Source organism: Chiloscyllium plagiosum, unplaced genomic scaffold, assembly GCF_037043375.1.
Source record: "Chiloscyllium plagiosum isolate Xiang-an unplaced genomic scaffold, Cpla_swu_hap1 HiC_scaffold_22, whole genome shotgun sequence".
Taxonomy (NCBI): domain Eukaryota; kingdom Metazoa; phylum Chordata; class Chondrichthyes; order Orectolobiformes; family Hemiscylliidae; genus Chiloscyllium; species Chiloscyllium plagiosum.
Genome location: NW_028270160.1, coordinates 7,897,110 through 7,915,873, shown reverse-complemented (window position 1 = coordinate 7,915,873; position 18,764 = coordinate 7,897,110). Strand labels below are relative to the sequence as shown.

Below are 18,764 nucleotides of genomic sequence, written 5' to 3'. Positions count from 1 at the left end.
TTGTGACATTTTATAAATTCCAGTTTGGATGTAGAACCAGTCTGACTCAAGATTGGGATAGGTAATTCAGCCTAGTTTCCTTAAATTGTTTGGTCCAGGGACACACATAATTGATGTGCCTAAAAATAAACAAGTTACACTGGTTCCTGACAGAACAATTTGAGGAAACATAGGAAATCATGAGATCAACAATGTAGCTATGGCCATCTTACATTTGCTTCTAATAGAAGTTGGCTACAGAATAAAGTCTTCATTCAATAACTTAAGCTTGTTTGCATGTAGGCTTCTTAATTTGATCATTGTACTCTTTGTGGCTCCTTGGAGCAACAAACTCAGTTTGTCTTCAAAATGGCCACCTGACCTTATTTACAGTTAGAGAAATCATGGAAATTCAATCCATCACAATTGTGAAATGCCTGCAAAGAGCCTCCACAGCATAAGGACAAACAGAAGACATACCTCCCAAACCCTCACCACCTACAGATCTCAAGGGTGGGCCCTTTAAAGCAATTGAAAATAAATTCATGATTATTGCAAAGTAACTATATTATTTAAATATAAAAGCATTTCCAATTGCAAATTTTAAAAAAAGGAACTCGCAATCAAGTTCAAAAGACCCTGTCCCCTTAAAAGTATTTAACTAGTTATGTAATCCCACAAAGCACAAGTTGAATGAGAATAAAGTCACTTCTCAAACTATTCTCATGACTTCCACCAGTAAGCTTTTGATGTGTTGCTGGCTTAAATTCATGAAATCTGCAGAGTAATTCTGCATGTGAACTTAACTTGACCTCTCCTCCCTTCTACACCTGCACTCTATCTGCCCAAAATTCAGGCAATGGTAAGTAGCTCATTTTGAAAATTGGAAACATTTGCTTTTGTAGCACATTTTGTGACCTCCAAACTAAGCTGTCTAACAAATTAATACTGATGAACATAAGTACAGGCCCCAAAACCTTAAATGTCATTCCTAACTTCACTTTAATGCTTGCAGGAAAAGCTGGCTCTCAAACAGTTGCTGAGATTACAACAGACAGGCATGGCAGATGAAACCACAGGCAAAACAATACTCATTTTGAGCTTCTGGATTTGAAACTCACTTCTCCAGAATCAATTGTCAAACTTTTGAGAATATTTATTGTAGGCAGTGAAGGCAGGAAGAATGAATATTTACAAAAATAATGAAAATGTTGAATTTAGTGACAAAACTAAAATAAAAAGTAAGAATCCCACTTAAGCGGTTTGTAATTATACTTAATCCAGTAATTCAAAGTCATATAGAAAAAAAACCTTAGTTACAAAAAAAGTTCAGCTAACCAAGGCTTTCCTGTCAAAGCATATACATACCACAAGAAACATATCTTGTTCATACTGAATCTGCCTTTAAAACATTCCAGTGCCTGAAATAAAAAAGTCTCAGTATATTTGGGTGTTGGTCAGTCAGACACACAGCTGCCGAAAGATAGTTTTCACAATCATGCTAATATTTTACTTACAATCTGACCACTAATAAAATGGATATATAATTCATCTATAGAAAAAAAGTCCACTGTAAAGTGCTCTTAATGTCCTATTTTGTAAGAAAAGAGTGTCAGGAATGAAGATACTGTAGAGAAAACACACAAATGGTGTACCCATGTGGATAACCAGCAATCTCCTTCACTAATGCCCCCCCACCCTACAGAAAAACACAAACCTGGCTCATTCCAGATGTGGGAATCCTCAATTAATGCCAGACATCCTCGGACATGCCCAAATTTAACTCTGCTGTAACAAAAGCTTATATTACCATTCCCTTTGTCCAACCAAAGATACGGTATTTGCAAGGGAAAAGGTCAGCTGTTCTTATGGGAGATGTAGCCCCTAAATCCTAATCCATGGAACTTGAGTTGAGGCAAAGTCTGAAGAATACATCTGCTGATGACAACTCAACATTTTTCAGCTTTATAGCCAAATGCATCACCTATTCCCTCACACTATAGCCCATCTTAGCTTTAGACCTCAATTTTATAACAGAGGAAAGAACCAATAAAGAAGCCAAGAATCTACCATTGTATTAATCTAGTTTTAAGACCCCAAACTCACTTTCCTGCAAAGGTACTGAAGTTCGTTTTACAAATAGCATATCTTGTGTATAAATCAACTTTATATCCTGAAAAACTATGTTTTTTTTGAGTTAAAAAATAGAAAATCATTAAATAAATTAGATGTGCAAATACAAATATGGAGAAAATTATAATTTAAAGCTATCAAGAGGGAAGAAAATTCTGAAACTATATAAGTCAACTAGCATTTAAGACAGAAACATGGAATGATGGGGAATGTTCAATTAGAATCAATGGGAGATCTGTACATCAAATCCAATTAGAAATATTGGACATAAAAGTGTACATATCTTAGCTTCTATACCCTTTTCTGGGAAAAGGAAAATTTTGAAATTTGAAGGAATGTGTATTCTTCAGAACAACTGAAGTTTGTGTTGGGAGTTAATGGGAGCAGGAAGAAGGGGGTTGACGAGAAAGGGGTGTTATGCAGGTTGTGGGAGGAAGCTGAGGAGAGGGATGGAAAAGGGGGGGGGGGAGTGGAGAGGAAGGGGCGTGGGCAGGAGAAGGATGTGGGGAATGGAGAGAAGGGGTGTAGGTTGAAGAGGGGGTGGGAGAATGGAGGGTGAGTGAGACGGCAAAGTGCTGTGAGGAAGGAGGGGATGGGAGAGGAGAGGAAGATAGTTAGCGATGGGTATGAAATGGTGATGTAGTGAGGAGTCGTGGTAAGGGAAGAAAAGGGCGTGGTGGGGTGAGAGTGGAAGAGGGGGAGATTGGGATAGGAAATGGCAAATTGGGGTCAGAGGTGGGGGAATTGGGGGTGATGGTTGTGGGGAAGGTGTTTGAAGTAATGGGAGGGTGTTGGGGGCGGATAGTGGGGGAAATGAGGGGGGGTGGGCTAACATTAAAAGACATAAGCAAATAAAGATGAACACGTCCTATCGCGATGGGGGTCTTACCCGAATCTCATTCCTCCTGACCTCCAGGTCGCAGATGCTGTGGCCATGGTGGCTGCCCATGTAGTAACAGTAGCGGCACACGGCCACCTGGTCCGTCTCGCAGTGGAGCAGCCGGTAGGCGTCGTGCTGAGCGCAGCTCCAGGCCCGCGCATCCCCGGCCTCGATTAGCAAGTGGCTGCCGCTGACCGAGGCGGCCTGCAGGTGCGCGCCGACATGGGCCTGGCAGCAGCCGGTGTCGCAGCGGAGGCAGACCTTCTGAGCGGGCGAGTTGCGGCAATAGCGGCAGCAGAGCGGGCTGTAGGCGGCGGACGAGGCCGCTGGGTTGGTGGCGGTGGTGGTGGCGACGTTGTTGTTGCTGCCGCTGCTGCTGCCGCCGCCGCCGCCGGAGGACGAAGCGGCAGCGGCCACGGCGGCGGCATCGGCCGTGAAGGAGTTGAATTTTTCCACGATGTTGCTGAGCTTGAGGTTCTTCTCCAGCGCCGGTTTCTGCGGGTAGACGTTGTTACACTCGGGGCAACGGCTCACCGACTCCTTGCCCCAGGCCTCGCCGATGCAAGCCCGGCAGAAGTTGTGCTTGCACGGCAGCTGCACCGGCTCCACGAAGACCTGCAGGCAGATGGGGCACAGAAGTTCCTCCTCGAAGCAGCTCTTCCAGTTTTCAGCCATCTTGGATTGGAAAAAAGTCGTTATTTTCAAAAATTCAAAAAAAAAGACCCCGACCGCCGCCGCCAACGGCCAAACTCCCAGCTTCTTCCACCCTTTTCAACAAATATCAGGTAAGATTTCCCCCATTTGAAAGACTAAATCCTCCAAAAAAAAGCTTTAACCAATCGACCCTTCCCCTCTCTGTCCCTTTCTTCTTCACAGCCTCAACTGTCTGACTTCCTCACTGCCATCCAGCTCAAAAAAAGCCTCTCGCTTCTTTCTCTCTCGCTCTCTTCCAAAAGAGATTTAAAAGGGAAATTCCCGTTGTCTTGGCATCCTTTGATTGCAAAATGCTTTTAAGGGTTGGTTGCGAAGAAGCAGAACTTCAAAAAAAATGCTCTTTGGGGTTTCAAAGCCGCTCATTTACAGCCATCTTCAGTGAGTCTCGTTTAAACTAGGTGCTTGTTTTATTTTTCCCCTTCTCCCCTCCTCCTCCTCCTCCTCCTCCAAGAATTTTAAATCATTTATATTTATGGCACATTTTTTTTCTTCTCTTCCCCCACCTTCTTCCTCTTCAGCTTTTTTTTCCCGCAGCCGAACACCACCCTCTTCTGTCAACTCCAAACGATTCGACACTCCTCCCCAAATCTTTAGATAAATCTAAAAAGGCTTAGAAGAGGCGAAAATCCAATCTGCTGCTCGCTTTCATCACCATTAAATCCAAATCTAACACACACAAATCAGTTTGCAGCCATCTTGCTTTCTTCGTCTTTTTTTTCCTCTCCACCTTCGTATTTTGAAAAGTGTGCATTTATGTTAAAGGTTTCCTTATATGTACATATCTAATTCTTTTTAAAAACATGCACAATCAGAAATATGGCATTGATCCTTCAGTAATGGACCACAAGCTTCCTCAAACATACGCAGGCAAAGGTGTAGGGAGGGGGAGCTAAAAAGGAGGAGGATATGGAAAAAATGGTCTGGCCTTATCATTAGAATAAATATACAACGTACTGCCCAAATCGAGTTTAGCTCCCCCCCCTGTTCTGTTCATCATGTGATAATTCACTTTTTTTATATAGTAGGAAGAGCCATATATAATTAAATAGGAAATGCCTGCCTAAAGTTGTTTTTAAAATTACATTTCTCAAACCAAATTTGAAGTAAGTCAATTATAAATAAAATTATCTAATAACATTCAATTTAAATGTCTAATGAAATGTATAAATTGCGTTTTATAATTATTTATTCCCCAAAATCAAACTATTCCTTTTTATTATTGCACCTTACTACAACTAGTGTGCATTTATTTTTGCACATTTTAGTGGTCCCCACGAGAATGAAAACTTAAAATTTACATGCTGCTTACATTTTGTCATAAATTTGGCACTAGGAAACCCAGGAAATTTTAAAATCGAATTTAAAAATATTCACTAGTTGCTAACCATTTTAAAAAATAAAGATCTTTTCAAAATAAAATGGAGCTATAATCTTAAAAGTGTAAATGTATTTAACGAGTCTGCCGCAAAGACTGATATTTAAGGGACCCATCACATCCAGTATGATGGGCATCTCGCCATTCCCTATTACTGCCCCTATGATTCAAAATCCCAATCTCATTTTCCCCATTTTTAAAAAAAATTATCATTCTCCGCTGTTCGCAGATTTATTTGACCCATCCCCCGACATTAAATTGGTAACTGACATGTCCTTATGTATGGCAGTTTAAGCTGCTCTTGTTTTATCTAGGTCGTGGTTATTGAGATGGACATAAGGCTCAGTGTTCGTCCACTAAAAGCCCTCCACTTAACATTTGTAGCAGTTACATTAAGACTGATACGAAATAATGGACGCAATTCACTGACCCTTCAGAAACAGCCGTGCGATCAAATTGCAGAGTACGTAACTGTAAAAGAAAATACTTTTAAGTCAGTGAGAAATTAGGCAATCTCTCCTTGCTATATACAGAATTGATCATTTCTCTATTTCGGGCTGAGGGGACCGGCTGCTTCCAATCGCTCGTGAAAATGACGAGGCGGATATTAGCAAACGCACACACAGAGAAAAAGATTGTGACTCATTTCCTGTTCAGAAACGCCAGTTTTCGCCTGACAAGTTTTATTGGGAGGATCATGAAGTTCTCATCTGTTTTTTCCTCTCCTTGGCAATTTTCAAAAGATTTGTCAGAATAAGTGAACTTTTTTTAAATCTAACTCTATCGAACCCAAAGCTCACTGAAGTTTGTTGCAAAATTTCATCCAGCCTACTGTGCAATTCCAGGCGGACTATGCTGTTAAAATAGTCAGTGACACACCGCTGCTCTCATTTCTTATCGGAAACATTTGGTCACCTTTTTCCTATAAATCGACATCACTTCCCTGCATTGTCGTTTTTTTAATTCTCCGTCTTGGGTTCCTACTGTCTTCACAACTCGACTTTTTGAATTCATCAGGCACATCCCCAGAGTTAATTCCTGATTTCTAGTCAAGTAATGTGATTTTCAAAATTCTTAATTTAAAATCACTCCATGGCTTTACTCCTCTCTTTCTTTCTATATCTTCCTTCTTACACGCCACTCTTTGTAGATATTTGTGCCTCGAATTCTGACGTCTTGCCCACCCCCCATTGATAGTTTGCTGTTATGCCCCCAATGGTTTGGGTCTTAAGATGTTTTTCTTATACTTCTCTCTCTCTTTTGCTTTTCTCCCTTAAGATGCTCCATTGAATCTACATAAATTGCTGAAGAAAATATGATCTTTTTGTTTCAGGTCTGTGCAGTTACTTGTTTTTATACAATTGAATTGATTTTAGACCAGTAGTGGAAGAGTTTTAGTTGGAATTTTAGGAGGAGCACAGAGGTTTGAATGGGGTTTTGGGATCTTTTGAGGGGAAGCTTCTCAGCACAGCTGGTAAATGGTGTGTGTTTGCGGAGGGGGAGGGGTAGGGGGGGGGGTGCCCAAAAGTGTCATCTGATTTCTACCAGTCGTGTTTCTGTAGGGTTTTTCCTGGGTCACCATGGTTTAGAGTGGAATAGGGTGTTATGCAACAAAGAGTTATACACATATATTTACAATCAGGTCTGTACTGGTTTTGTCTGTGTGCAATATTCTAGTTGGCATAAGGTGGCTTCCACCTAATTTCAGAAGTTTAATTGGAATAAAACATACAAATGTATCAGGGTGCTTTTGTTTTCCTATCTAAGGTGGTACACGTTGGTTACTCATTTCACCTCCAATTGTACTTGTAGGTATACACCAAATGCACAGTAAAAAGGGTGAAGCATTTTAATGTTCTGTTTTAGTGTTGATGTTTAATGGGAGTGCACAAACAGACCTGGGGTTCATACACAAGTGCAAGATTAATTGGTGAGGCTGTTGTGGTAATCTGAGGCTTTATCAAAAAATTGTGGGTTCAAGTCTGATTCCAGAATTTAAACACTCAATCAAGGCTGACATTTTAGTACAGTACAGAAAGTGTTCCATTGTTGGATGATGTCTTTCAAAAATGAAGCTGAGGTCCTACCTTTCCCTCTTTTGGTGGATATAATAGTGCCATAAGATCTTCAATGAATGAGGAAGATGTCATGGTGTCTTGGTCAATATTTATACCTAAACTGGCATGACAAACACTTTTTTTTGTTTCTTCTCACATTACTTTAAGAGAACTTACTGAGCCCAATGGCTGCCTGTATTGCAATAGTCAGTGCATTGTAAAGTACTTTGTAACATTCCCAGTGTGCAAATGTCAAATAGTAGGCGCATAGGTTTAAACTGAGAAAGAAAAAGACTTGGGGCCAAAGGTTTAAGGCGAGAAGGGAAAGTTTTTTTTTTATAGAAATGAGGCAGATTTTATACTCAAGGTGGTAGTTGTCTGGAATGTGTTGCCAGGGGAGGGAGAAACATATATGATGTTTAAGAGGTATTTAGATAGACACATGAACAGGCAGGGAATAGAGAGAACAAATCATGTGCAGGCAAATGGGATTAGTTTAGAATGGTTTGAGTTGTCACAGATGTGGTGGGCTAAAGGGCGTGTTCCTGTGCTTGTACTCTTCTATCCTGTTAATTCTGAGAGGTACTGTTTCTTCACTTTCTCTAGTTCAAAATCCTGAAACTCGCTCCTTCACCAGCATGGTGGGTGTGCTTAAATGTGGATTGCAGCAGTTTGAGAAGGCAACTGACTGCTATCTTTTCTGAGGATGGTTGGAGATGGGCAATAAATGCCAACAATAGCCACATCTTGTGAATAGATGAGAGAAAAACCTGTTTTTCTTCCTCCCTTCTCAACATCCGAGGTTCCAAACTCTGTTCAAATGAAACAATGATTCAAATTAGTATTTAGTATAGTCGCTGCTCATGATGCAGTCTCTTCTAAATTTTAATAAACCAATTGATCATTGGTGACTTTTGCTCAGTCTCGAAAGCTGACTGAGCTTTTGGTTGCTTGTCATTTTGTTCGCTGTTCCACTCCCTATCTGTCCACAATGGCTTAATTGGTAGGATCCTTTATCTTTGATTTTAGAGATGCCAGTGTTAGACTGGGGTGTACAAAGTTAAAAATCACACAACACCAGGTTATAGTCCCACATGCGCGCACACATCTATAAGTTTGTGGGGTGAATTTGTACTTGCAGATTTACATTTCACTCAAACTGCATGAATCAATATAAGATTTTCTAAATTTATTTTTTTTTAGATTAGAATCCGTCTAAACATTGTAGCACAGACTGTATCACACAGGGGAACCCACACCTTCAATACATTATCTGGACTGACAGACACCATTTGTTAAAATTCAATTGAGAATGTAACCCAAATAAAAGTTTTGCGATTTACATATGAAAGAAGTAAAACCAACATGGTCATTCTAACAGATGAGAGACTTAACAAACAATCATGGTCTTTTTAAATATACAGTATAACTTCAGTTACATCACATGGTAAACGTTTGCTATAAATTCTGTGTCTTACAATCTTATTCTCCACAACAACCTGCTGAAGGAGCAGCACTCTGAAAGCTAGTCATTTATCTTTGAATCAGAAAATTGTGGATTCAAGTTCCATTCAAACCTAAGCACAAAAATTTGGGCTGATATTCCAGGCCAAAATGAGGGGAGTGCTGCACTGTTAAAGATGCCAAACTTCTGGCTGGCCCTGTCTGCTCTCTGTTAATGTCTTCCCTCCAAAGAAAAGGGAAATTATACCCTGGTGTCCTGACCAATATTTAATAACTCAGTCACTAGAAACAGATGATCTGGTCAATACTGCATTGCTGTTTGAGTATTTGTGCACAAATTGGTGGCTGTAGCTTTTATGCCACAGCTTAGAAGTGTAGTCACTGTTGTAAAGTGCTTTGAGATAATCTGAAACTGTGCAAGTTACAATATAAATGTAATGCTTTCTTCTTGGTATCTTACACAATTTCTATATAGCTTGCTGAAAAATGCCTCACTCTTTCAGTCAGACACTTTACAGCTATCTACACTTCAGCTAGAGTTCAAACTTTTCAGAGCATCAGCACCGCTCTCTTTTATTTTCCAAAAACAGATGCCATTAATAATTTTGGGTCACTTACTCATCCATGAGGGTCCTTTGTGGCACTGTTGTAATGTCTCTGCCTGGGAGGCCTGTGATCAAGTCTCACCTGCTCCCAGAGGTGTGTAATAACATTTCTGAACACGTTGATTAGAAAAATAGTTTTAATCATTCTCAGCTAGTCTCACATGTTGTTCCCTCCCTAAACCTGAGACTATCCAAAGCAAGGTCAGGGTGGAATATGCGAAGGGAGGGTGGAAGGTGAGCACCAGGGGTATTCTGTCCTTGATTCAGTTGGAGGGTTGGAGTCTGAGGGCAGAGGTGCGGGATGTATGCGAAGGTTGGGAGGGTGGACAGTTGCCTGTCTCTTTGGCTTCGTAGAACAGTCCATCTTCCATAGTTGCACCGGCACCACTCCCCATCTCTTCCTCCGCTACATTGATGACTGCATTGGTGCCACCTCGTGCTCCCACGAGGTGGTTGAGCAATTCATCAACTTCACCAACACATTCCACCCTGACCTTTAAATTTACCTGGACCATCTCTGACAATTCCCTCCCCTTCTTGGACCTCTCCATCTTCATTAATGACGACCGACTTGACACCGACATTTTTTACAAACCCACCGACTCCCACAGCTACCTGAATTACACCACTTCCCACCCTACCTCTTGCAAAAATGCCATCCCGTATTCCCAATTCCTCTGCCTCCGCCATATCTGCTCCCAGGAGGACCAGTTCCACCACAGAACACACCAGATGGCCTCCACCTTTTAGAGACCGCAATTTCCCGTCCCATGTAGTTAAAGATGCCCTCCAACGCATCTTGTCCACATCCGCACCTCCGCCCTCAGACCCCACCCCTCCAACCGTAACAAGGACAGAATGCCCCTGGTGCTCACCTTCCACCCTACCAACCTTCGCATAAACCAAATCATCCGCTGACATTTCTGCCACCTCCAAACGGACCACACCACCAGGGATATATTTCCCTCCCCACCCCTTTTCACCTTCCACAAAGACCGTTCCCTCCATGACTACCTGGTCAGGTCCACGCCCCCCCTACAACCCACTCTCCCGTCCTGGCACCTTCCCCTGCCACTGCAGGGGAATTGCAAAATCTGCGCCCTCGCCTCCATCCAACGCCCCAAAGGAGCCTTCCACATCCATCAAAGTTTTACCTGCACATCCACCAATGTCATTTATTGTATCCGTTGCTCCCGATGCAGTCTCCGCTATATTGGGGCGACTGGACGCCTCCTAGCAGAGCGCTTTAGGGAACATCTCTTGAACACCCGCACCAATAAACCACACTGCCCTGTGGCCCAATATTTCAACTCCCCCTCCCACTCTGCCGAGGACATGGAGGTCCTGGGCCTCCTTCACCGCCGCTCCCTCACCACCCGACGCCTGGAGGAAGAACGCCTCATCATCCGCTTCGGAACACTTCAACCTCAGGGCATCAATGTGGACTTCAACAGTTTCCTCATTTCCCCTTCCCTCACCTCACCCCAGTTCCAAACTTCCAGCTCAGCACTGTCCCCATGACTTGTCCTACCTGCCTAACTCCTTTTCCACCTATCCACTCCCCCCTGTCCCTGACCTATCACCTTCATCCCCTCCCCCACTCACCTATTGTACTCTATGCTATTTTCTCCCCACCCCCACCCTCCTCTCATTTATCTTTCCACCCTTCAGGCACTCTGTCTGTATTCCTGATGAAGGGCTTTTGCCCGAAACGTCGATTTTACAGCTCCTCGGATGCTGCCTGGATTGCTGTGCTTTTCCAGCACCACTAATCCAGAATCTGGTTTCCAGCATCTGCAGTCATTGTTTTTACAAAGCTACTGCCTATGTCTTAACTTGCAACAATCCCATCCCATTATCATCCCAATGCTCACTCACCAACATAGGCTCCTGTTGAAGTCACCATTTAATTTTTAAACACTTATATCAATATTTTCAAATCCCTCCATAGACTTTCCATCCCCTAACCCTCCCCCACACACCAATCTCTGCAACCTCCACAAGACCCATAGCTTATCTGGAGGAGATGGCGGTATTGTCACCGGATGAGTAATCTGGACACCAACTCTAAACATCTGGGAACCCAGAATGGAGATGTTGAAAATTTGAATTAAATTCATAAATCTGGAACCAAAAAGTTGCAAATAGTGCTGGCATAGGCTATTTGACAATTGACAATCTGATTCAATAATGCCCTTTTTAAAGAAGGAAACTTTGTCATCCTCACCTGATCTTGCTTATGTGTGATACATTCACATCTTAGCTCTCAAATCCTCTTTGAAATGGCCTAAAGAGTTGGAACCCACTACAAGTCTGATGGAAAGGCATTAAAATAGATGGACCACCAACCTTAACCAAAGCACCAGAAATAGAAATGCCACACAACTCGTCAACCCACTAACATCTAAGTCAAGGATAAAAGCAAATTACTGCGGATGCTGGAATCTGAAACCAAAAGAGCTTTGACAAAGGGTCAGTTAGACTCGAAATATCAGCTCTTTGCTCTCCTTACAGATGCTGCCAGACCTGCTGAGATTTTCTCTTTTGGTAACATCTAAGTCAAATTGGGTTGCTGCTCTACAGAGGAATCAAGTAACAGTCTGACATACCAAACAATGTCTTAGACATCACAATCCCCAACCCTTGGTATGTCCATCAGAGATGAAGGCAGTGGTATACAGGGAGTTTCCCTAGGAGTCTTTGGCATTGACTCAGGGTACCATGAAATGTCATGGTGCCAAGTCAAACATTAGGCAAGGAAACCTCCTGCTGATAACTACCAACTCTGCCCCTTTTTAATCACATCATTTGAAACCCACATGGAAGACTTTACAATTTCATTGTATTTCAACAAGAATAGTTGGGCAGCACCACTACAGACTGATCTGGTTGAAGTCTAAAGTACATTGCTGCGAGATAGGACATTCTCAGGCAGTAAAGGAATCATTGAGAAGGAAAAAGACTAACTTTATCTCACCAATTTAACTGCAGCAGATGCATCTGTCTATGACAGTATCAGTAAGCTTGATAATCGCATAATCCTTGTGGAGACAAAGTACTGCCTTTGTATTAGAATACCTTTCATTGTGTTGTGTGGCACTGTTAATATGCTGAATGGGATTGATTTTGAGCAGATCTAGCATCTCAACACTGGAGATCCATGAGGTACAGTGGACCATCAACAACAGTAGCATTGTATTCTAACATAATCTGTAACCTCACAGCCTGGCATATTCTCCCATTACTCTATTACCACCTTGCCATGGAATCAATTAATGGTGCAAGAGGGTATTCCAGGATAAGCAGAAAACCTAGGAAAAATGAGATAATGTATCAACCTGTTGAAGGTACAAAACATGGCTGAAAATGTGTTGCTGGAAAAGCGCAGCAAGTCAGGCAATATCCAAGGAGCAGGAGAATCGACATTTCGGGCATGAACCCTTCTTCAGGAATGAGGAGAGTGTGCCAAGCAGGCTAAGATAAAAGGTAGGGAGGAGGGACTTGGGGGAGGGGTGTTGGAAATGCGATAGGTGGCAGGAGGTTAAGGTGAGGGTGGTAGGTCAGAGTGGGAGTGGGGGCAGAGAGGTCAGGAAGAAGATTGCAGGTTAGGAAGGTGGTGCTGAGTTCGAGGGTTGGGACTGAGACAAGGTGGGGGGGAGGGGAAATGAGGAAACTGGAGAAATCTGAGTTCATCCCTTGTGGTTGGAGGGTTCCTAGGCTGAAGATGAGGCACTCTTCTTCCAGCCGTCGTGTTGCTATGGTCTGGCGAGGGAGGAGTCCAAGGACCTGCATGTCCTTGGTGGAGGGGGAGTTGAAGTGTTGAGCCACAGGGCGGTTGGGTTGTTTGGTTCGGGTGTCCCAGAGGTGATCTCTGAAACGTTCCGCAAGTAGGCGGCCTGTCTCCCCAATATAGAGGAGGCCACATTGGGTGCAGCGGATGCAGTAAATGATGTGTGTGGAGGTGCAGGTGAATTTGTGGCAGATATGGAAGGAACCCTTGGGTACTTGGAGGGAAGGGGGGAGGTGTTGGCGCAAGTTTTGCATTTCTTGTGGTTGCAGGGGAAGGTGCCGGGAGGGGAGGTTGGGTTGGTGAGGGGTGTGGACCTGACAAGGGAGTCACAGAGGGAGTGTTTTTTTTTTTTTTGGAACGCTGAAAGGGGAGGGGAGGGAAATATATCCCTGGTGGTGGGGTCCGTTTGGAGGTGGCGGAAATGACGACGGATGATATGATGTATATGAGGTTGGTGGGGTAGTAAGTGAGGACCAGTGGGGTTCTGTCCTGGTGGCGATTGGAGGGGTGGGGCTCAAGGGCAGAGGAGCGGGAAGTGGAGGAGATGCGGTGGAGAGCATCGTCGATCACGTCTGGGGGGAAATTGCGGTCTTTGAAGAAGGAGGCCATCTGGGTTGTTGGTATTGGAATTGGTCCTCCTGGGAGCAGATGCGGCGGAGACGAAGGAATTGGGAATATGGGATGGTGTTTTTACAGGGGGCAGGGTGGGAGGAGGTGTAGTCTAGGTAGCTGTGGGAGTCTGTCGGTTTATAGTAAATGTCTGTTGATTTGGTCACCCGAGATAGAAATGGAGAGGTCTAGGAAGGGGAGGGAGGAGTCTGAGACGGTCCAGGTAAATTTTGAGGTCAGGGTGGAAGGTGTTAGTAAAGTGGATGAACTGTTCAACCTCCTCGTGGGAGCACGAGGCAGCGCCAATACAATCATCGATGTAGTGGAGGAAAAGGTGGGGGGTGGTGCCAGTGTAGCTGCGGAAGATTTCCGCCACCTCCAAAAGGACCCCACCACCCGATGTGGCCTCCTCTACATTGGGGAGACAGGCCACCTACTTGCGGAACATTTCAGAGAACACCTCTGGGACACCCGCACCAACCAACCTAACCGCCCCGTGGTGGAACACTTTAACTCCCCCTCCCACTCTGCCAAGGACATGCAGGTCCTTGGCCTCAACCATCGCCAGACCATGGCAACACAACGCCTGGAGGAAGAGCGCCTCCTCTTCCGCCTCGGAACCCTCCAACCACAAGGGATGAATGCAGATTTCTCCAGCTTTCTCATTTCCCCTCCGCCCACCTTATCTCCGTCCCAACCATCGGACTCAGCACCGCCTTCTTGATCTGCAATCTTCTTCCCGACCTCTCCGCCCCCACCCCCTCTCCGGCCTATCGCCCTCACCTTAACCTCCTCCCACCTATCGCATTCCCAACGCCCCTCTCCCAAGTCCCTCCTCCCTACCTTTTATCTTAGCCTGCTTGGCACACCCTCCTCAATCCTGAGGAAGGGCTTATGCCTGAAACATCGATTCTCCTGCTCCTTGGATGCTGCCTGACCTGCACTTTTCCAGCAACACATTTTTCAGCTCTGATCTCCAGCATCTGTAGTCCTCACTTTCTCTTTTTTTGTCCTCTAAAAGCAGGACAACTTTGTTAATTCCCATAAGTCAACTCTCTACTGTTAGCAAAGTGATGGAAACAGTGATCAACAGTTTTATCAAGCAGCACTTATTCAATAATAACTTGTTTACTGACACTCTGTTCGTGTACTACCAGGCCACTCAGCTCCTGACCTCATTACAACCTTGGGCCAAATGTTGACAAAAGAGGGGAAATGAGATTGACTACCTCAGACTTCAAAGCAATATTTGACCCAATGCTGCAAAATTGGATAGGAATCGGGAGGAAAAGTGTCCACTGGTTGGGGTCCTCCCTAGCACAAAGGGAAAAGATTGAAGTTGTCAACCTCTCAGCTAATAGGCATCATTGTAAGTGTTCCTAAGGGCAGTGACCAAGGTCCAACCATCTTCAGCTGCTTCATCAACGAACATCACTCCATCTGAAGGACAGAAATGGGATTTTTGTCAATGATTGCACAACATTCAGTCCCACTTGTCTCTCTTCAGATACTGTAGCAGTCCGTGCCAAAATGCAGCAAAACATTCTGACTTGAACTGAAATATATCAAGTAACATTCATACTATATTAGTGCTTGGCAACAATCATCTGGCAACAAGAGAGAATCTAACCATTGTTCTTTTGACATTCAATGGGATTGCAATTGCTGAATCCCCCACTATCAATGTTTTGGGAGTTACCTTTGACCATAACCAGCCATGTAAATATTTTGGCTACAAGAACAGGACAGAGGCTGAGAATTCTGCAGCAAGTAAATCACCTTCTGACTTATCAAAGCTTATCCAGCATCGACCGCATATAAGTAAAGAGTCCTTGCCTGAATCAATACATCGCAAACAAAACTCTAGCTTGACAAGTTGACTCTTTTATTTGGCATCCCATCTAACACCTTTTTAACATTTGTTTTCCCCCCCCCCCCCCCCCATAGATGCAGCAGTGTGTGTCACCTACAGAAATTCACCAAGGCCCTTTGAAAATATCTTCCAATTCCATGATCATTACTACATAGAAGGACAAAGCTTCCTGGGAACACTACCACCTGCATGTTCTCCTTCAAACCACACATTCTGATTTGGATCCAAGTTGCCACTCTATCATTGTCACTGAATGAAAATCTAAGAGCTTCCTAACCACATTTTGAGTGTTCAAATATAAGGTAGACTGCAGTGGTTCAAGAAGACCTCTTGCCACCACCTTCACAAAGGCAATTAGGGAGTCTATAAATGTTGGAGAAAGTGAGGACTGCAGATGCTGGAGATCAGAGCTGAAAAATGTGTTGCTGGAAAAGCATAGCAGGTCAGGCAGCATCCAAGGAGCAGGAGAATCGATGTTTCGGGCATAAGCCCTTCAAGAGTGAGGAAGGTGTGCCATGCAGGCTAAGATAAAAGGTAGGGAGGAGGGGCTTGAGGGAGGGGCATTGGGAATGTGATAGGTGGAAGGAGGTTAAGGTGAGGGTGATAGGCCGGAGAGGGGATGGGGGTTATCCCAACCTAATCTAGTTCCACCTGCCAGCACCCGCCTCATATCCCTCCAAACCCTTTCTATTTATATACCCATCCAGATGCCTTTTAAATGTTACAATTGTACTAGCTTCCACCACTTCCTGTGGCAGCTCATTCCATACACGTACCATCCTCTGCATGAAAAAGTTGCCCCTTAGGTCTCTTTTATATCTTTCCCCTCTCACCCTATGCTGTCTAGTTCTGAACTCCCCCCACCCAGGGAAAAGACTTTGTTTATTTATCCGATCCATTGCCCCTCATGATTTTATTAACCTTTATAAGGTCAGCCCTCAGCCTCCAACGGTCCATGAAAACAGCCCCAGCCTGTTCAGCCTCTCCCTATAGCTAAAATCCTCCAATCCTGGCAACATACTTGTAAATGTTTTCTGAACCCTTTCAGAAGGAGACCAGAATTGCATGCAATATTCCAAAAGTGCTTAACCATGTCCTGTGCAGCAGCAACAGGAAATCCTAACTTCGCTACTCAATAATCTGACCAATAAAGGAAAGAATACCAAATGCTGCCTTCACTATCCTATCTATCTGTGACTCTACTTTCAAGGAGCTCTGAACCTCCACTCCAAGGTCTCTTTGCTCTTTATACACTCCCTCTGACCTTACCATTAAGTGTATAAGTCCTGCTAAGATTTGTTTTCCCAAAATGCAGCACTTCACATTTATCTAAATTAAACTCCATCTGCCACTCCTCAGCCCATTGGCCCATCTGAACGAGATCCCATTGTAATCTGAGGTAATCTTCTTTGCTGTTCACGACACCCGCAATTTTGGTATCATCTGCAAACTTGCTAACTATACCTCGTGCTCCCATCCAAATCATTCATATACATGATGAAAAGTAGTGGACCCAGCACCAATCCTTGTGGCACTCCACTGGTCACAGGCCTCCTGACTGAAAAACAACCATCCACCACCCTCTGTCTTCTAACTTTGAGCCAGTTCTGTATCCAAATGGCGAGTTCTCCCTGTATTCCATGAGATCTAACCTTGCTAACCAGTGTCCCATGAGGATCCATGTCGAATACCTTGATGAAGTCCATATAGATTACATCTACCGCTCTGCCCTCATCAAACCTCTTTGTTACTTCTTCAAAAAACTCAATCAGGTTTGTGAGACATGATTTCCCATGCACAAAGCCATGTTGACTATCCCTAATCAATCCTTGCATTCCCAAATATATGTACATCCTATCCTCCAGCCCACCACCGATGTCAGGCTCACCGGTCTATAGTTTCCTGGCTTGTCCTTACCACCTTTGTTAAATAGTGGCACCACGTTAGCCAACTTCCAGTCTTCTGACACCTCTCCCATGACTATGAATGACACCAATATCTCAGCAAGGGGCCCAGCAACCACTTCCCTAGCTTCCCACAGAGTTCTAGGGTACACCTGATCAGGTCTGGGGATTTATCCATGTTTATGCATCTCAAGACCTCCAGCACTTCCTCCTCTGTAATTGGGCATTTTTCAAGATGTCACCATCTATTTCCCTACACTCTATCTTCCATGTCCTTCTCCACAGTAAACACTAATGCAAAATACTCATTTAGTATCTCCCCCAACTCCTGTGGCTCCACACAAAGAATACTTTGTGTAGGGGCCCTATTATTTCCCAATTGCCCTTTTGTTCTTAATGTATTTGTAAAATCCCTTTGGATTCTCGTTAACCCTATTTGCCAAAGCTATCTCATGTCCCCTTTTTGCCCTCCTGATTTCCCTCTTAAGTATAGACAATAGGTGCAGGAGTAGGCCATTCTGCCCTTCCAGCCTGCACCACCATTCAATATGATCATGGCTGATCATCCTTAATCAGTATCCTGTTCCTCCCTTATCTCCATAACCCTTGATTCCACTATCCTTGAGAGCTCTATCCAACTCTTTCTTAAATGAATCCAGAGAGTGGGCCTCCACTGCCCTCTGGGGCAGAGCATTCCACACAGCCACCACTCTCTGGGTGAAGAGGTTTCTCCTCATCTCTGTCCTAAATGGTCTACCCCGTATTTGTAAGCTGTCCTCTGGTTCGGCACTCACCCATCAGCGGAAACGTGTTTCCTGCTACCAGAGTGTCCAATCCTTTAATAATCTTGTGTCTCCATCAGATCCCCTCTCAGTCTTCTAAACTCAAGGGTATACAAGCCCAGTCGCTCCAGTCTTTCAGCGTAAGGTAGTACCGCCATTTCAGGAATTGACATCGTGAACCTACGCTGCACTCCCTCAATAGCCAGAATGTCTTTCCTCAAATTTGGAGATCAGAACTGCACAGAGTACTCCAGGTGTGGTCTCACCAGGGCCCTGTACAGCTACAGAAGAATCTCTTTGCTTCTATACTCAATCCCTCTTGTTATGAAGGCTAGCATGCTATTAGCCTTCTTCATTACCTGCTGTACCTGCATGCTTACCTTCATTGACTGGTGTACAAGAACACCCAGATCTCTTTGTACTACCCCTTTACCTAAATTGATTCCATTTAGGTAGAAATCTGCCTTCCTGTTCTTGCCACCAAAGTGGATAACCATACATTTATCCACATTAAACTGCATCTGACCACTCCCCTAACCTGTCCAGGTCACCCTGTAATTTCCTAACATCCTCCTCACATTTCACCTTGCCACCCAGCT

The 18,764-nt window shown here is 44.0% G+C and overlaps 1 protein-coding gene and 1 long non-coding RNA gene across 5 annotated transcripts in view; one reads left to right on the top strand and one right to left on the bottom strand.

Moving 5' to 3' along the window:
* LOC122561339 (E3 ubiquitin-protein ligase TRIM8) overlaps positions 1 to 5,668 on the bottom strand; it is a 101,566-nt gene extending 95,898 nt beyond the window's left edge. Inside the window, exons 1-2 of one of the 3 annotated variants that reach the window (XM_043713058.2) lie at positions 5,512 to 5,668; positions 3,002 to 3,667 (exon numbers count right to left, since the gene is read on the bottom strand). In XM_043713058.2, coding sequence (XP_043568993.1) covers positions 3,002 to 3,667 — 666 coding nt within the window. In that variant the 5' untranslated portion in view covers positions 5,512 to 5,668. Of the gene's footprint in view, positions 1 to 3,001; positions 4,136 to 4,209; positions 4,608 to 5,511 lie in introns of those variants that run through there. The other 2 variants (XM_043713059.2, XM_043713057.2) reach the window with 2 other exon arrangements.
* LOC122561341 (uncharacterized) overlaps positions 3,496 to 18,764 on the top strand; it is a 69,680-nt gene continuing 54,411 nt past the window's right edge. The window contains exons 1-3 of one of the 2 annotated variants that reach the window (XR_006314994.2): positions 3,496 to 3,777; positions 6,360 to 6,414; positions 7,745 to 8,492. This is a non-coding gene — a long non-coding RNA (uncharacterized LOC122561341). Of the gene's footprint in view, positions 3,778 to 6,359; positions 6,415 to 7,744; positions 8,493 to 18,764 lie in introns of those variants that run through there. The other variant, XR_015760868.1, reaches the window with a different exon arrangement.